General features: G+C 44.6%; 1 protein-coding gene across 1 annotated transcript in view; it reads left to right on the top strand.

Annotated features, from left to right (window-relative positions):
* The window catches only part of Prkch (protein kinase C eta), a 202,004-nt gene that overhangs the window by 49,053 nt on the left and 136,492 nt on the right, over window positions 1-16,459 (top strand). The window contains exon 2 of the mRNA XM_040742935.1: window positions 11,595-11,658. Coding sequence (XP_040598869.1) covers window positions 11,595-11,658 — 64 coding nt within the window. The remainder of the gene's footprint in view (window positions 1-11,594; window positions 11,659-16,459) is intronic.

Here is a 16,459-nt window from a genome sequence, read left to right as displayed (position 1 = left end):
CGGCCATCAAATAGGTCATCGGATGCTTCCTGTTGACTTATTTTTGCTCCATCTTAGAATCATCCATTTCTTCAAGGGACCTTGTTTTCTTGGAGAGTGGTATCAGAAACCAGGTTCAGGGTGTGAGCGTCATGGTTATTGGGGATCATGCTTGTAAGTTTTCTCAGCTAACAGACTACAGGAATTCATGTCTCCTAACCCTTGCATATGCGCTCACCTATTAAGAATTTCTGTGTCCATCTGCAAGGACTTGTGCTCAGTGTGAGTTCCTACTGACATCTCTAACGCTAATATGGAACTACATGGGGCCATTCTAGCCTTTCTCTCCTGCCTGGCTCTCACTACCATCATCTACTAACTTCTGGAATTGTTAAGCGTTATTCCCCAAGAAATAACTTACTGTCTATTGTTCAGCACTAGTGCTAAGTTCTTTTGCATTTACTCTGAGTTTCTGCATCGTCCTAAATTTACATAGGCCAGACTCCCCTGCTACCCCCTCAGTGATGCTATTTCATGCATTTTTAGTAGTTGCTTTCATCTGCATTCTGCCTTCTGCACTCCAATGAAGGACCTCTTGATGCCCTGAATTTAATTTTAAAAAGTGTGTGTGATGTGTACTTGTGTGTGATGTGTGTATGTGTGTGTGTGATGTGTATATGTGTGATGTGTATATGTGTGATGTGTGCATGTGTGTGATGTATATGTGTGTGATGTGTATGTGTGTGATGTGTATGTGTGTGATGTGTGTGTGATGTGTATGTGTGTGTGATGTGTATGTGTGTGAGATGTGTATGTGTGTGATGTATATGTGTGTGGTGTGTGTTTGTCTAATGTGTGTACTGTATATGTGTGGTGTGTGTGTGGTGTGTGTGATGTGGTGTGTGTGTGTGTCTAATGTGTATGCTGTAATGTGTGTGTGGCTTTCATGGCACTCATGTGGAGGTTAGAGTCATGTGGGGTTTGTTCTCTCATTGCACCTTTATGTGGGTACCAGGATCCAATCAGGTCATCAGGTCTGTGGAGAAGGCATCTTTATCCACTGACTCATCTCACAGGTCTCCCTAGATTTAATTTTAATTGACTGTATTCTGTTTCACCGTGCTGCTAAGTTGACTGATTTTGACAAATGTTAGAGTTATCTATATCAACACTTATAGTATCATTCAGCATAGCATCTCTGCCCTAAAAACAAAAACAAACAAACAAAAAGCAGCCTCCTGCACAAATGTCCTCATGTCATCATTTGGTTTAACTGTCCAATTGAGTCTTGCCAGACAGTCACAATCGAAAGCAGTTCTGGTTATAATCCCAACCATTTTCAGAAACTTCCCTGATGGCAGTCAGCTGACTGAAAAAACTAGCTGGGCTGCAGTTGTGGTGGTGAAACTAGTTCCCCCCCCCCCAAGCAGTCAGAAGGTGGTATAGTAAAGTCGGTAAACGGGACAAGTGGACTTGACGAAACTTCCTGTGTGACAAACAACAAATGACAAGCGGGTTAGAATTCCAGGCACAGGGTGGTGGGATGGCAGTGAGGCCTTAAAGTCCAAACTAGTTTAAGCTGCCACCAACCAATCCAGTCACTCGCCTCTGGAAGCTGGGCCATGTGGGGACTGCACTGCTTGACTCTGGAGGTGGCTGTGAAGGTAAGTAAGAGTATGTGCGAAGCGTCTTGGGGACCCGCAGGAGACACAGAGCCTTCCGGCCAGCGCTCTTTCCACTCGTTGGGCCTGCTCTCTCCCAGCCTCTCAGCTTCATCACGGTCCCCGGGTCACTGTCCTTTAAACTGTGTCATCCGTCAACTGTTCTGCACTTCTGTCCTTCTACAGATGGCTCTTACAACTCTCTCCCTGCAGGTTGGCTTAGTTTTAAGTTTCAGGCCTCACTTCTCTCTTTGCCATGCATTTCTGTGTAATGGTCTCCCTCTACAACCAGCACATTTGAAAACCAGGGTCGTCCCAAACTAGCTGCCCTTCTAGAATCTTCCAGGATAGACTTACAGTCTTTCAGATACTGGAGTCCTTCCCATCCCTTTGCCATCGAGTTCTCCCATTTTTTCTTCAGTGCTTTCTCTGGTCTCTCCTACAGTCCAGCACGTTCCTCTCTTGACTCACCCTCTAGACTGTTGCTTAGGTTGTGGCTCGTCTAATATTTTGAAAATAGCTTTTCAGCTGCTAACCTGGTATCAAAAATCTTTAGCCTAACACTTCTAAGTTTATCTACTGACATTATTAAACTACACGGGGTTTAATATTCCTTGCTTCACAAAGGAACCTCTCCCCCGGCCTGCGGAGATGAGGGAGGTTTTATGAATGGAGTCTACCTTTTCCCATTTCCCACGTTGAATCATCCCTTTAAAGCCATCTTCACTCTTCTTTGTGGCATTTGGTGTCTCCCTTTATTGAACTTTCTCTGAGGTTCCCCCTTAAAGTGGCATCTCCTCTGGTCTGTCTTCTTCCTTCTCCATGGATTGGTTTCCCCCTTTCCTGTCACCCCTCCTGAAGGGTTTTATGAATGTTAGTGATTGCATTTTGAGAAAGAGCCCCAAATAATCATCTGCCTTATCTCCATTCCGCATTTTGCCTTTATTTCTAACTTCTTACCAGTTGTTTCTATTTTAGGACTTTTGTGTTCAAACTTAAACTCGTTTCCTTCCTTCTGAAACACGCTCTTTCCCTCAGAGCTCCCTGAGTGATTAATGGAAACAGAGTTTGGCAAGTTGTTCTGTGTGTGTGTGAGTGTGTTTGTAAAAGGCAGATGGTAAATATTTTTGGCTTTGTGGGCAATAACGTTTTTGTCATAACTATAGTCATGTGTTATCTAATGATGGGATATATCCTGAGAAACATGTTGTTATGCATTTTTGTCATAGAACGTCATAAAAGGCAGTTACACAAACCTAGGTGATGAGGTTTATCGCCTCACCTGTCCTCCCGATGCTATCAAGAGACAGGAGGTGCAAGCAGCTGCAACATGGTATGCTGTTTTACAGTCAGGTTGTTTTTGGTAAGTAGGAGTATATTTCCAAATAATGACAAGCATGCTACAGACATGCACAATCCAATAACCTAGTTGTCTGTTATCAAGTGTTACGTGTAGGACATAATTGCACATGTTGTACTCTTATATTACTGGCAGCACAGCGTCTCCACAGATCCATAATGCCATATTCTGGGGCACCACCATCCCTAAGATATCACTGAGTGATAGGAGCTCCTCCCTGTCTGACAGGGACCACTGTCATATCAGCAGCCTGTCCTTGGAGAATTGTCATCATATGGTTCATGACTATAATCATGGCTGCCTCTAGAGCAAAGGCACTCATAGATAATCTGAGACCAAGGAAGGTGTGACTGTGTCTCAATAAAACTTGGCTTACAAAAATTGGCAACAGTTTACTGACATTTCTTCTGGGTCATTCAACCTAAGATGACATCCCTTCGGCCTTTTTCTTAGTTTGTTCTCATCACACGGTTCTCATTGGTTGCACTGTTTTGAAATCATCCGTGTTTCTAGACCATGACTTTCTATCCATTAGCTTAGTAGATAACCCCATTCCTCTGCCTGTTGATCTCCAGTATTCACCTGGTGCGGAGAAGTCACCTGGGTGTGGCTATTCCTTCCTTTTCTTTTCCTTCTCTTGAGTGCCCCTCCAAGCCCCCTCTAGTGTGTGGTCTCAGGTTGGCTCTTTCTTCTCACCACAGGCCTCTGACTCAGAGTGATCTGACCTCATAACATGCCTTTGGGTCTCAGTGTAGGCACCACTTCCCAGGAAGAGCATTCTGGTGGCCCAGTGCTCTCCATTCTCTGTGTCTGACACTTGTGCAGTTGAGATGGGCCAGCATGCTATCTATGTCACGTCGGCCCCTCCCCCCTCCCCTGAGCTTCCAGAGTGGTTAAGGACAGCCGGAAGGATGTTTGGTCAACAGAGGCAATTAAATTCTTTCTTCCAGCCATGCTCACTGCCATGGAGCTCCTGGCTCAGTCAATGGTACTAAGAATTGTCTCTGGTCCTGAGCATGCCATCACCTTTATGTGGCAGGTTTAGATGCTGCTCCCTCCTGGGTGTTCTCTTTTCCTCAACCCCCATCCTGATGCAGACTTAGTTCAGGTCAACAGCATCCCTCAGTGTGACTCTGGAAATTCTTTTTAATATGTATCCACCACCACCATCTTCTCTCCGCTTTCAGCACCCACATCCTGTGTGACATAAAAAGATGATGCTGTGACTTTGTTGATTGAAGCCTCTCAGCCCTTCCTTGTCACCCCAGGGCCAGCCTCTAGCATGTCACCAGGTCATACTGGTCCTCATTCCTGTTTCTGACCTCGCTTGAACAGCCTGCATTTAGCCATGAGTGACCATGACCAGGCCTCTGCATCTGTACCACACGCCTGCCCCCCTTCCCCCTTGAAAACAGCTAGCAGAATTTCCAGGCATGCTCCCGTCTCTTGTGGGGTTTTCATCTCTCTTCCTCTAGAAAATCAAAGGGAGTAAAGATTTCATAAAATAGCTGCTGAGATAGACATTTAGACTTGATGTACTTTTTAATGTGCTCTTAGATTGAGTCTTCCAATGATAACCCAGTGAGTGAGCCATTAAGTAGACAGACATGTAAAACACCTTGAAATGCTTAGATTTTCTCTAATTATTTTATTGATTTTTCTGGGGCCTTCACCTTCTTCCTCCATTGCAAATGAATAATAAGAATCAACAGTATAGAATAATTCTGGTCTTAGTTATATCATTTTAAAATAGTCAACATCTTCAGGTTAAAATGTTAGTCTGGGGGTGGAGCACAAAGGAATATTTATTTCATTGCGATGTCCTAGCCTAATATTTCTTCTTTCCTGTGGCAAATACCTTTTTAAAAGGGGTCCAGTTCTGAACCCACAAAGATAGTTAATAAAAGAGGGGCAGACTGTGAGGCCCTGGAATAGAAGAGCAAGCATCAGGATCACAGAGACACCATCCTTTCACCCGTTTGGGAAGGCCCTACCCAACAGAAAAACAATGACCTATCCAGAATACCAGAAAAGACATGTGATGGACTCGCACAGAAGTTCTTTGTGGGAAATCTGCAGTAGGGAGAGTGTATAAAGTTAGTGGGGCCCTCTATCCTACCCTGGTGAGCCCCTGGAGCAGTGTAGCAGCCTGACACTCTTCCTGGTTTCAAGAGTAGAGAGAGCATTTGGCCTTTTTAGAACTTGGCCTACTCTTTTTGGTCCATCAGGGACGCTGTAAGCCTTGACTGTCCTGGTGAACCCGGACATCCTTTCAGAGCCTCCATCCTCATTCGAAAAAGGCTGCAGGACTAAATAGCCATGGATTTAGGGGGAAGAATTGTAGAAGAAAGTTTTTGGAAACCACAATGTGTCTGTCTAATTTACGTTTTTTCAGTTCCTCCAGTGGTAGAGTCAGAATTGAAATGAGTGCATACCCGTGCACACTCCCAGGCACACACATACCACCATGACGTAAAGGGGTCATTGATGCCTTTAGTCCTCTGGAAGAGAAAGAAAGCACTTTTTAGTCTTCAGAGATCTCCTCCAGTATTGCTTATTGATTCTTGACTTTCTATTGTGTGAAATAAACTTTGGAAAACTGATTTTTGTGTGTATGTGAAAAAGTTTGTTTTCTTCCAGAAGATAAACTTTTCCTGGGAAAGGGTAGGGAAAACAAGTCTGAGCTGTGAGTAATCCCAAATTTAAATTTCTACTGACTCTGTGTGTTTAGCTGCTGGGAGTGGGTGTCTGAGAGTTGCTCTGAGCCTTCAAAACATTTGTGTTTTAGAAACAGAAGTGTTACTAGTCTCTAAATGTCTTTGCAAGTCTTAGAGCAGAATCTAGAGTTAGTGGGGCGAGGGGTGACCAACAGTTTCCTCACTAGAATGACGGTAGCATTTTCTTTCATTTTAAGTCAGCCATATTTTTTATGGTCGTTGTTTTTTGGTGGTTTTTCACCAGTGGTCCTTCTTCCTGTGCTTTCTGTGCATAAATCTGAGTCTGAGTGCTGTGGAGACAGCGGAAGTGAGCAGGCGCATAGCGGTTGCCTCAGCTGTCCCTTTCCCTCTGAAACTCTCTGTACTGGAGAGACGTGTCTTGCCCTTGCTGAGGCTCTCCAGCCACTCACTGATGGGACCTGAAGGACCATCTCTTCTCACAGAGTCCCAGCATGGATGTGCCCTCCTCCTTAGCAGCTACTGCTCCCATCAGGAGCTGGGGGCGGGGCCATCAGGTTGACTCCACCCCTCTGTTCTTGGCAGTAAGGAGGCAAGGCTAGAAAACTGGGGTGGGAAGAGGGTGGTAAGCACCCTTAGGTGATGATGACATAAGTCTTGCTGGGGTTCCAGGGAGCCCATGATGTGATGACCTCATGGGCAGGCTGACATCCAGTTGAGCAGGAGGCAGGCACACAGACCCGAGGGCACTATGCTATAGGAGCATGGAGGGAGGCCGGTGGGGCGGCAGCGGGGGACCCTTCCAGGATTTAAATCTTGCCTTGACCTTCCAAGCTTGTGTGACCTTGGCTAGTTCTGAAACTCCACCGTGACTCCATCTTTCCTTCCACTTAATGGGTATGGTGGCACTTGACCTACAGATGGTAAAGATGAGAGATAATGATGGTCAGAGGCTTAGTAAGGACAGGCGGAGTTCAAGAGGAAGCTGTCCTATTTTATCAGAGAACACAGGAATCCATCTCCTTCTGGCTCATGGATGCAGTCCTGTAAGAATTGAGACTCTCATTGTAAGCTTGCTGGTTCAGTCTTAGGGGAAGGAAGAGATGCTTCACCACAGCCTCAGAGCCCTTTGTCATTAGTGCTAGAACTTAAAAAGCAATAAAAGGGGGCCACCTAAGCAATAATTTAATGTCTATGGGCCTTCTTCTCTTAGATGTCTCTCATGCAGCCTGCAGGCACCCCACACCTTTTGCTCAAATCAAAGCCTCCCCCCTTTTAATATGCCAGACTCCTCTGCTTAATCCAGGCTGAGATGAATATTGAAGAGGTGGCAGTTTCCTGCCCATGATCAATTCTAATGCCTTTTGTGAAAGGAAATGATTGTAAGTTATTATCCGTTAATTAAATGAGTGTTTCCCTTGAGTCATGCGCACCAGCTTTTAGTCAAGTCTGTTTAGAGCTAGGAACATCAGGGCTAGGGGGATTCTGAAAGAACACCTCATGGAGGTTGAGCCAGGGATGAAAGTGACTCGTGTAATTTCTGCAAAGTGATGCCATTGGGGCACAGACATTGGCTAAGAGTGCGGGGGTGGGATGCTGGCGGAGCGTAATTAACTAAGTGGTGGGCCATATACCTCAGTATGTCTGAAGGACTGTTACTATTATTATTATTGTATATTTATTCACTTGTTTGGTAGTGGAGCCTGTGTGTGTGTGTGTGTGTGTGTGTGTGTGTGTGATGGTGCACATAGAGAGAGAGCTAAGAAGTCAACCTGTATGAGTTGGTGCCCTCCTTCTACCATGTGGATTCCGGGAACCAAATTCATATAGCTAGGCTTGGTAAGTGCCTTTGCCCTCTGTGGTATCTGGCTGGCCTTGTTACCTTTTAAAAACAAACAAACAAACTAACAAACTAACTAACTAACTAACTAACACAAAGCTCTATGTTTTATCCTGCATTAAAGATTATCATTCCTCTCTTATAGGTGAGATCAGGTGGCCTTCATTTTGAGCTCCCTACACCAGATCAATCAATATTTATTTACACCAAATCAATCAGTATTTGTTGAGTAGCTACGTGGTTTGAGGACTTCTGCTGAGTTTCTTAGAGAAGAGAGTGTCAGGAGCTCCCTGAATGGAACCTGCCAACTTATTTTATTGCAAGTGTTGAGATACAGATGTATGGACATTTCATAATTATTCAAGACTATGGATGGCTGTTAAGATAGCAGTTGAGATCAGAATTTAAGATTGTAGGATCCTTGTGGGTATCAGGGTCTCTCTGGGAACCTCACAGCTATGCCCCCGCCCCTTGCTCGTGGACAGGCTTCTCCTCCACAGGTGTGCCTGGGGGGCATCCCACTTAGAACCTTACTCTGGGAAACCCTGAGTATCTGGCAATGGCCTCGAGCTGGGAGGCAGCCTGTGCAGGTGTGAACGGATAGATGAATAGGTGAAATGAAGAAACCTTCCCAGGTCTCATACAGCAGCAAAGGTGTGGCTGGGTAATGGATGGAGGGGCCAGGCATGACTTGCAGAGCAGGTTCACAGATGGAATTTGCAGAGAGGTGTTTGGGAAGGTTAGTGAGAGGCAAAGCAACCAGAGCCCGTGTATTCTTGAAAGCCTGCAGCAAGAGTGTGTATTCTGAAGGCCCCAGGAAGGTGGGGGATGCCGAGAGCAGCACTTTGGAAAAGGTTCTTGGGTAGCCAGGGGCAGACATTCTTTGCTTGCTCTGTGTATGTTTTGGGGAGGGTGTTCACATCTGGAAGACAAAGAATCCTGTGGGAATGGGATGCCCCAGTGCTTTCGGGTTGAAAAGACAGGTTTGCAAGGTGTGTTATTGAGCTAGAGTGGCTCCGTATGTTTAGTTTTGGGGGTTAGAAGAATGGCAGATTTAGTGATTCCGTGGCACCTTGTGCTCTGATGAACTAAACCTAGCTTACAAGTGCACCCTGTAATTGGGGTAGGGTCCTAGCTGAGCCAAAGGTCAAGAGCTGCTCTGGGTGTGGCAGTATGTATCATGACCTGGAGAGACAGTTTCCACTAAAACTGCGGAGGACAGGACTAGAGTCAGTGAGTGGAAATTATTGATCTCATTGCTTTTCTGCTCATAGAGACAACTTCCTGTGAAGTCCAGGAATAAGACAGGCCTGCTGCTGATGTAGGCAGTCAGCTCTCAAAGGGGATGTCAAAGCAAACACCAGGAATAAGTGACAATAGCCAATCTATTTTAGCAGCTCTAAGACCTTGTTTCTTTATAACACAGTAAAGAATGTATCTTTACATTGAAACCCAGTGCACTCTTACATGCATATCAAAGTATAAACAAAATTTTATGGAATGGGGCTTGGGGAGATGACTCCATCCACAAAGTACCTGATTCACAAATATGAGGGCCTGAACTTGGACTCCCAGCACCACATAAAAGTTGTCACGCATCTCTAGAGGGCAGAGACAGGCGGGCTCTTGGAGCTCATTGGCCAGGTATGAGCTCCTCTTTCGGTAGTTCAGTGTGAGACCTTTTCTCAAAAAATAAGAACAGGAGGGAGACTCCCCATGTTGACCTCTGACCTCCACATACATATGTATGCATGCATACACACGTGTGTACACACAGAGGAACGCACACACACAAGGTTTTCCAAAGCAGTGCTTTTCCTTACCGCTTGCTATGTTTACATTCTCTGTTCTGTTTGCTTCTGCTTAAAAGTCCCTGCCATGTACGATCTCCTACTTGCTTTCCCATCCCTATGATTAAGCCTTGGCCTGCGATTTGAGACACTGTGCTTATGTCCCCTGCCCTCGCACACGTGCTTCAGATGGACAAGGTTTGAAGATGGGACTTGAATCTGGCCTCTCATGGTGACGATGATGAAGGTGGGAAGTGGGGAGGCAAGCCTGTGCCCTGTGTGTGAGCACCCGATCTGGGTGGTGTGGTCTCCTGGCATGTGCCCTCCGAGAGCTCCCAGCCCATTGGGATGCAGTGGCCATCTTTGTGGGCCCTCTGGGCACTGTTGGCAAAGGTTCACGTGCTGGCTGTGGGCGTAGGATGGCAGAGGTAGCCTGGCAGTCTGTCTGTCCGCAGGCTGTCAGTTGGCTGTACCAGTACTAGCAGCGGTTTGTGCTGTGGGATTGAGTGAGTGTGTGTGTTCTTTGTCAGGCCTCTTTGCTGAAGGTGAGGGAGTGGCTTTTAAAAATAACATCTTTTTGACTTGAAACAAGTCAAGGCAGAGAGTGGAGACAATTAGGCACTGACATCCTGTTTAGTCATCTCTTCAGAGATGGTTATTTTCAGAACTATTCGGTAGAGGTTCACAAGTGGTGTCAAGGTAGCTGACATGATATCGTAAGTTAGTGTTCATCACGACACAAGAAGGTTGAGTTGGGCACGGAAGTGATTTGCAGTGTGGTAATCTCACTGGGCACAGATTCCATGCAGAGAAAGGCATGGAATCTGCCACAGTTGAGAGGCAAAGACTTCAGGCAATAAAAAGTGATCACATTGTATCGTGAAAAGTATCTAGTTGGAGTGATGTAAGAGTAAAGTATATATAGTAGTGATTTAGCAAAGACCAGTCCACTGTGAGGGGTATCTGTTTACCTGTAGGTACAATAAAAGGAGCGAGTAGCCCTGTTAAGTTCTGTGATGGCAGGGGAGGGGCATAAATACCTCATGCTAGTCCCTGAACTCTGAGAACAGGGAAGCTCTGGTGGTGGAGGGCAGGGGCCTCTCCAGTGCCACCTGCACTAGGACCAGGCATGTCCTCCAGTGCAGGGGTCCTCTGTTGTGCCATGTGATTTGCAGCTTATTTAGAGTGTTATTTTCCAGTGTTTATCCCTAGTGCACAAATGGACTTTGGGAGCCCATTCCCTGTGGAGGGATACTATTGCAGCCCAGATACACGGAGGAGGACCTAGGCTCTCCTCCAAATGATGGGACAGACTTTGATGATCCCCCATGGAAGGTCTCACCCTCCCTGGGGAGTGGATGAGGGATGGGATGGGGGGTTGGTTGGGGGCATGGGAGGATGGGAGGGAGAGGGAACTGGAATTAATATGTGGAATTAGATTGTTTCTAAATTAAATAAATAAATCAATAAAATTACTGTAACTAAAAATAAAAAAGTGCTGTTCTCCCAGAGGTCATCATGTCTATACTTGGCTGAACTTTCTTCTTGTAGGTGAAAGTTCAAAGGCAGAAGTGGAGCCAGGAGCTGAGTTGGAAGGATTTACTTGAGGACATTTGTAAACGGACACATTTTAATCCACAAGCCCCTCATGTTGCAGGGTTTTGAAATGTGAGTGCGCAGTGAGTTTAGCATCCTGGAGGAGGATGCCAGAGCCTGGCAGCTCAGGCATATGGAGATGCAGCAGGTCTGCAGGGCAGGATTCCATCCTGGATGCCCTGCTGTGTGAGGGTCTTTAGAACATAGTCTTGATGTCCCAGTTGACAGATAACCTCAAGGCTGTTGAGCAGTCAAGAGTAACTAATCCTTGTCATGGACTCCACGGGTGCAGACTCTTCACACATTTTACTCTACAAAACTAGACCTTTGGCGTCGACTGAGCCACGTTTGCCAGTCACCTTGTAGCCTGCCATTGCTCCTCCAGCTCGCTTACCTGCCCTGCGGTGGCTCCAAAGCAGGAAGTAAGTGCACCTTGGTCCTGAGCGCCAGGCAATGCAGCTGAGGGCGAGGAGGCGATTCTGGAGGAAGCTCTGAGTAGACTGTTTCCAGGCTTCACGGTGTCTCCAGATTTCACTCATTTCTTTGTCTCCCTACTGCGCAGTGCAAGATGGAGATTCAGTTCACGGCTGTGATTTACGCATCTATGCTTCTTTGGAAAGAATTACTCAAGATCCACAGAAAAACGAATTCAGTATTAAAATATAATGCGCTATGCTCTTTTCCTCTTTCTAGGTGGATCTGGAGCCCGAGGGGAAAGTGTTCGTGGTAATAACCCTGACAGGGAGTTTTACTGAAGGTAAGAACGAGTTTTGAATGGCTTCTGGTGTATGTGTCGTTTCAGTCCATAATTGAGAGGAATGTCTATCGGTGGAAATTACAACAGGAGCATTAAACTCCTGTTTGGGCTCTGTTGCCCAGAAGTCTACCGGTTCAGCTTGCCAAGTTAAATGTCTTTTGTAGATCTGCCAACCTTGGCTTTGTTATCACGCTCACTGACTTTTTGCTCACTGCTGGATTACCTTGTTTCTTCTGAGTCATACTTATTAAATTCTACCTGAGAGTTCTGGGTTTGTGCCAGGTTTTAGTTTGCCTCTAACAGAAATTTGAGGATTGTGTTCTGTTTTTCATAGTCTCCACTTTACTCTTATCTCTCAAGAGAGTCTGTGCTTTAGTTGATGCTACCAAACTGTCCCCCACAACCAAAAGACATTTTTGAAAATCAAGGCAGAAATTATGTATGGTGAAAGATCCAATGTGAGCAATTTGATCTTTAGAATAATTCAGTAAATAACCCAGTATGTCAGCTCTGAAGTCCAAGATGCAGGGCCTCTCCGCCCTTCTGAGGGCTCCCCTGTGCTTTCCATTGGTCACTACCACGCCCACGGCGATAACTAGAATGTTTTATCGCCCCCGTGGAGTATTCTTGCCTGTTCTAGAAGTTCACATAAATGGAATTGTATAGAGTGTTATTTTGGGCATTTTGTTTCTTTTGCTTAGCATCAATTCTGAAGGGTTCATTCATACCATTGTGTGCATCAGTATTTTTATCTTTATTGTTAATAATATTTCATTATGTAAGTCCAGCACCCATTTGTTTAGACATTGGGGGTTTCCCTGCCTTTATCTATTATGAATAGTGCTTCTGTAGACATCCTTGAATGTAAGTTTTGTGAATGCCCGCTTGTTGTTGCTTTAGGTAAATTGCTAGGAGTGGACTTGCTAACTATGAGAGTGGCTGTGTGTTTAGTTCTGAGTCTCACAGATGCGATCTATTTTGTTATAGCCTCTCTAGCAATCTATGAGTATTCTAGATACTCCATGCTCTTATCAACATTCTTTTTATCCTGAAATTCTCTGATTTAATGCTGTTTTGTGGTTTTAATATGCATTCTACTGATGCTGAGAATTTCTCATGTGCTTATTGGCCACTTATATATATTTTTATAGACATGTTACTTTAAGTCTTTTGCCCTGTTCTCTAAACACTGTGAACTGTTTATGATGTTTCTTTTGTACTAAGCATTAAGCTCAGAGTCTCATGCTTGCTGGTCGGAGCACTCCACCGTGGAGGCAATTGTCAGCCCCACAGTAGATGAAAATGCCAAATGCCTTTTTACTGCAATTGATGGGTGATTTTATGTTTTCTGAATGGGAAGCCTTTGTGAAAACACACAAGTATTTGTCCCAGTGTCCCTTGTGCTTCCCCCTTGTCTTCTTACCGGGGGTCGATGTCGGAGTTTCGTGGGGGCTCTGCAAGTGACCTACTCTGAGCTCACACCGAGCCCTCTTTTACCTTCCTTTCTTGAGATGGGATCTTACTGAGTTGCTCAGGTACCCCTTTAAACTTGTCGTCCATCTGCCTCAGCCTGCCAAGCTTTTCATTTAGGTTTTTAAATATTGTATAATTTGGAAGTCTTTAGTTATGGTAAAGCTCAATGTGTCAGCATCCTCTCTCGTAATTTGTACATGTTGTGTCTTCTTTACGAGGTCTGTCCTGGGGGGTGCACAGACAGAGTCACGTGTTTTATTTTGGAATCTTACTGTTTCACTTTTGCATTGCAGTCAACACGTTTCCTTAAAGTCCACGATAAAACAGGAATTCAGAGCATATCCACAGATATTAATCTTGTTGTTATAGGACCACTTGTAGTAAAAACTTCCCATTCACATTGACCAACCACAGAACTTTTGTTGCAAATCGTTTGATCATGTGGGTGGGCCTGTTTCTGTGTGATCTATTCTGTCATGTTGATCTGTTTGTTCGTCGTTGGCTAATATACCACATTGCCCCCCCCCACTGTCCATTTGTAGTAAGACTCAAGCTTAAGCAGTGTGAGCACCCAAGCGTTGCTCTTGTTTTCTTCTTATTTAAGCTTACGTTAGCTATTCTCAGTATTTTGGATTTTGGTGTCAGTTTTAGCATCAGCTCATTGTTTCCCCACAAGAGCCTCCTAGAGTTTGAAATGAAATTGGGTTGATGCTCTAGCTCAATCTGAGCAAAACTGGCAGCTTACTCATAAATGTCTTCAAGTCAATGAACATGGTACATATCTCTGCATAATGGTTTTGGATGTGGCTCAGCAGTATAATTAGATGATCAGTGTTTTATAATTTTCAATATAGAGTTTGCTCATGCTTTAAACTTTTTTACTGATAACTACATGCAGGAAATGGTATTTTGAGAATTTCATTTTAAAAATAGTGTATATAAATATGTGGGTCTTTTTTGACATTGGCTTTATATGCTGTGGCCTTATTACTAAATTCACACTACTTCTAATAGCTGTGTTTGTGTAATATCCATGTTGTCTATGAATAAACACAAATTCGTACACTTATGCCATTTTAAATGTCTCATTGTATCTCAAAGCCAATGAGACCTTTTCTCATACCTACTTACTCTTTCTAAGGAGGAAGAACTTGCCATCCTCCGGCCTCATCCTTCCAAGTAGCCAGAGGTATAGGCATGCGCTATCATAATTGTATTTCCCTTTTTTTAATGGCAAATCTTTAATCACTAGGCCCTTTAGATATTTCATAGGTTGGCTTTATCAAAATGAAGCCATTTCTAGTTCTTATTTATCTTTTAGCTCCTTTAATTTTTTTTTTTAAAGTAGGAGTGCCTGTTAAAGTCTGGAAAGTGCTTTTTTAGCTGAGAGTGTCGTATACAGGTCTTTTTTTTTTATTCCTCCTTTTTTTTCTAGCAAGTAGTTACATCATTGGCTGAGCCCCTTGAAGGCATGGACTCTTTCAAGAATGAAACTATTCCATTTTTCTTAGTCCAGGACAAATTTTATAGTCCTAGGGCACAATGCTCACTCACTAAGCACAGCCAATCTGGTGATTCATTGGAAATTCCAAGGACTTTAAGTCCTTTTAACATTTTGATGCTTTAGCTCCCAGGTTTTCAGGACATCTTGGCTTTCTCTTGCACATACACAGTTAAGGAAGGTGTGTGGATTTAAGGCATTGACAGACTGAAGTTGTCTCTGTGAACCTGTCCTTTCTATGATTTCCTCACTGTCTGGTCATCTTGTGGTCCTGAATTTAGCCATTCTGTTCCTCAAGCTGATATAACTGTGGCTTCCTTTGTGGCTTGGGAGAACAATCTAGAGTAATTCTTACAAACATGGCTCTTGCCTACTGCAGTTCACTCCTCTCCGGTGTCTGATTCTCTTTGGTTTGCGCCTGGTTCTGGTTGTTCTTTGGTTCTTCTATTTTCAACTGGCTCTTTAAAAAATGTTGTCCAGGTACTTTTATCATTCCATGTGAAGATTTGTTCATTACAAGATTTTTCTACCGTTGTTAAAGTCCTATGGAGATTTTGAAGGATGTTTGCATGTTTGGTATGGATACTTTGCAAACTGGTTCCAGTTGCTTTGTGAAGCAGTGTTCTCCCTTCCTCTCCGCCAACTAGACTTGCTCATATGGAGAAATGTTCCTAGTGTTAAGGTTTGCACTATGTTGGCTCAGTCCATTAAATGGTACATTTTGTGAGGCACTGAGCTTAGCAGAAAGTCTGGTCTCCTCAGACATACAAAAATCACCCAGATTGCAGTTTGAAGGTTTTCTGTCTGTCTGCAGTAACTTTCTTTTGCTTTATCTGGGGACAAATGAATTTACTCTTTGCTCAGGGAAATAAAATTAGTATAGTACTACATGCACCAGCCGAGTTACAGGGAAACCCAACAGCGAGAAAAGAGGCCGGAAAGGGAGTGGGCGAGACTCTGAAAGTGTGGTCTCACCTTCCTGCGTTGCTGGAGGGACAAGTGACACATGCTCACGCATGCTAAGGCAGGCCTGGCTATGCTGCAGACACTGTGGGGGCATTTTTAAGGTCCACACTAGGTCTCTTGGACTAGATGCTGCTAAGATGTCTTTCTTAATTGTGCTGACCTGAGAAAACACCTGACCTTCCCTCCATATTTATTTCTAAGTTTTAGTGATAAGAAGGAAAAAATGACGGATTATTTGGGGACAGATTCTATTAGGCCATAACAATTGTGTTTTGCTTGGAGCTGACCCCGTGTTGCAGACTGAATTCATCTTTGGCAACCATATCTCCCTTTAAACTAGTTTCTTTCTCCCTGTCTCTGAGGCAGCCAGTGAGTTCATGGACTAATGACACTGTGCCAATGGAACTTGCTCTCTTGGTCCTCTGCCCCAGGTGTGTTTTGCACATGACAAAAGACTTTAATGTTGAAACTTTAGGAGCAGCAGCATCTGTGTGTGGGATTTATTTTGGGACCTTAGATCTGTTCTGTCCCTCTGGGAGCATTGTCTTCTCTGTTTGGATTCCAGACTGGGACTCAGTTTGAGCTTTCATGGGGCTTTTGTCTCAGAATGCAGGGGGTGGGATTCACACTCTATCTCATCACTCACACTCTGTCCTCCCAACCTCCCTCCATCTTTTCTCTTCTTTTCCTCTCTTTATCCTCCTCCATTCCTAGCCAAAGCACCTGCCACACCTGTGGCAAGAGCCTGCGCTTGGCTCTAAGAGCACGTCTCTGGCATGGGCTTGGCCCCACCAGCCCCCTCGTATTAGCCCAGAGATAGCATGACACATGTGTGTGGAGGTGCTGAACGGGGAGACATGT

This window comes from Mesocricetus auratus, unplaced genomic scaffold (genome assembly GCF_017639785.1).
Source record: "Mesocricetus auratus isolate SY011 unplaced genomic scaffold, BCM_Maur_2.0 Super-Scaffold_15014, whole genome shotgun sequence".
Classification (NCBI taxonomy): domain Eukaryota; kingdom Metazoa; phylum Chordata; class Mammalia; order Rodentia; family Cricetidae; genus Mesocricetus; species Mesocricetus auratus.
Note: the sequence above shows the minus strand (reverse complement) of the source record. Positions and strands in the feature narration are given on the sequence as shown.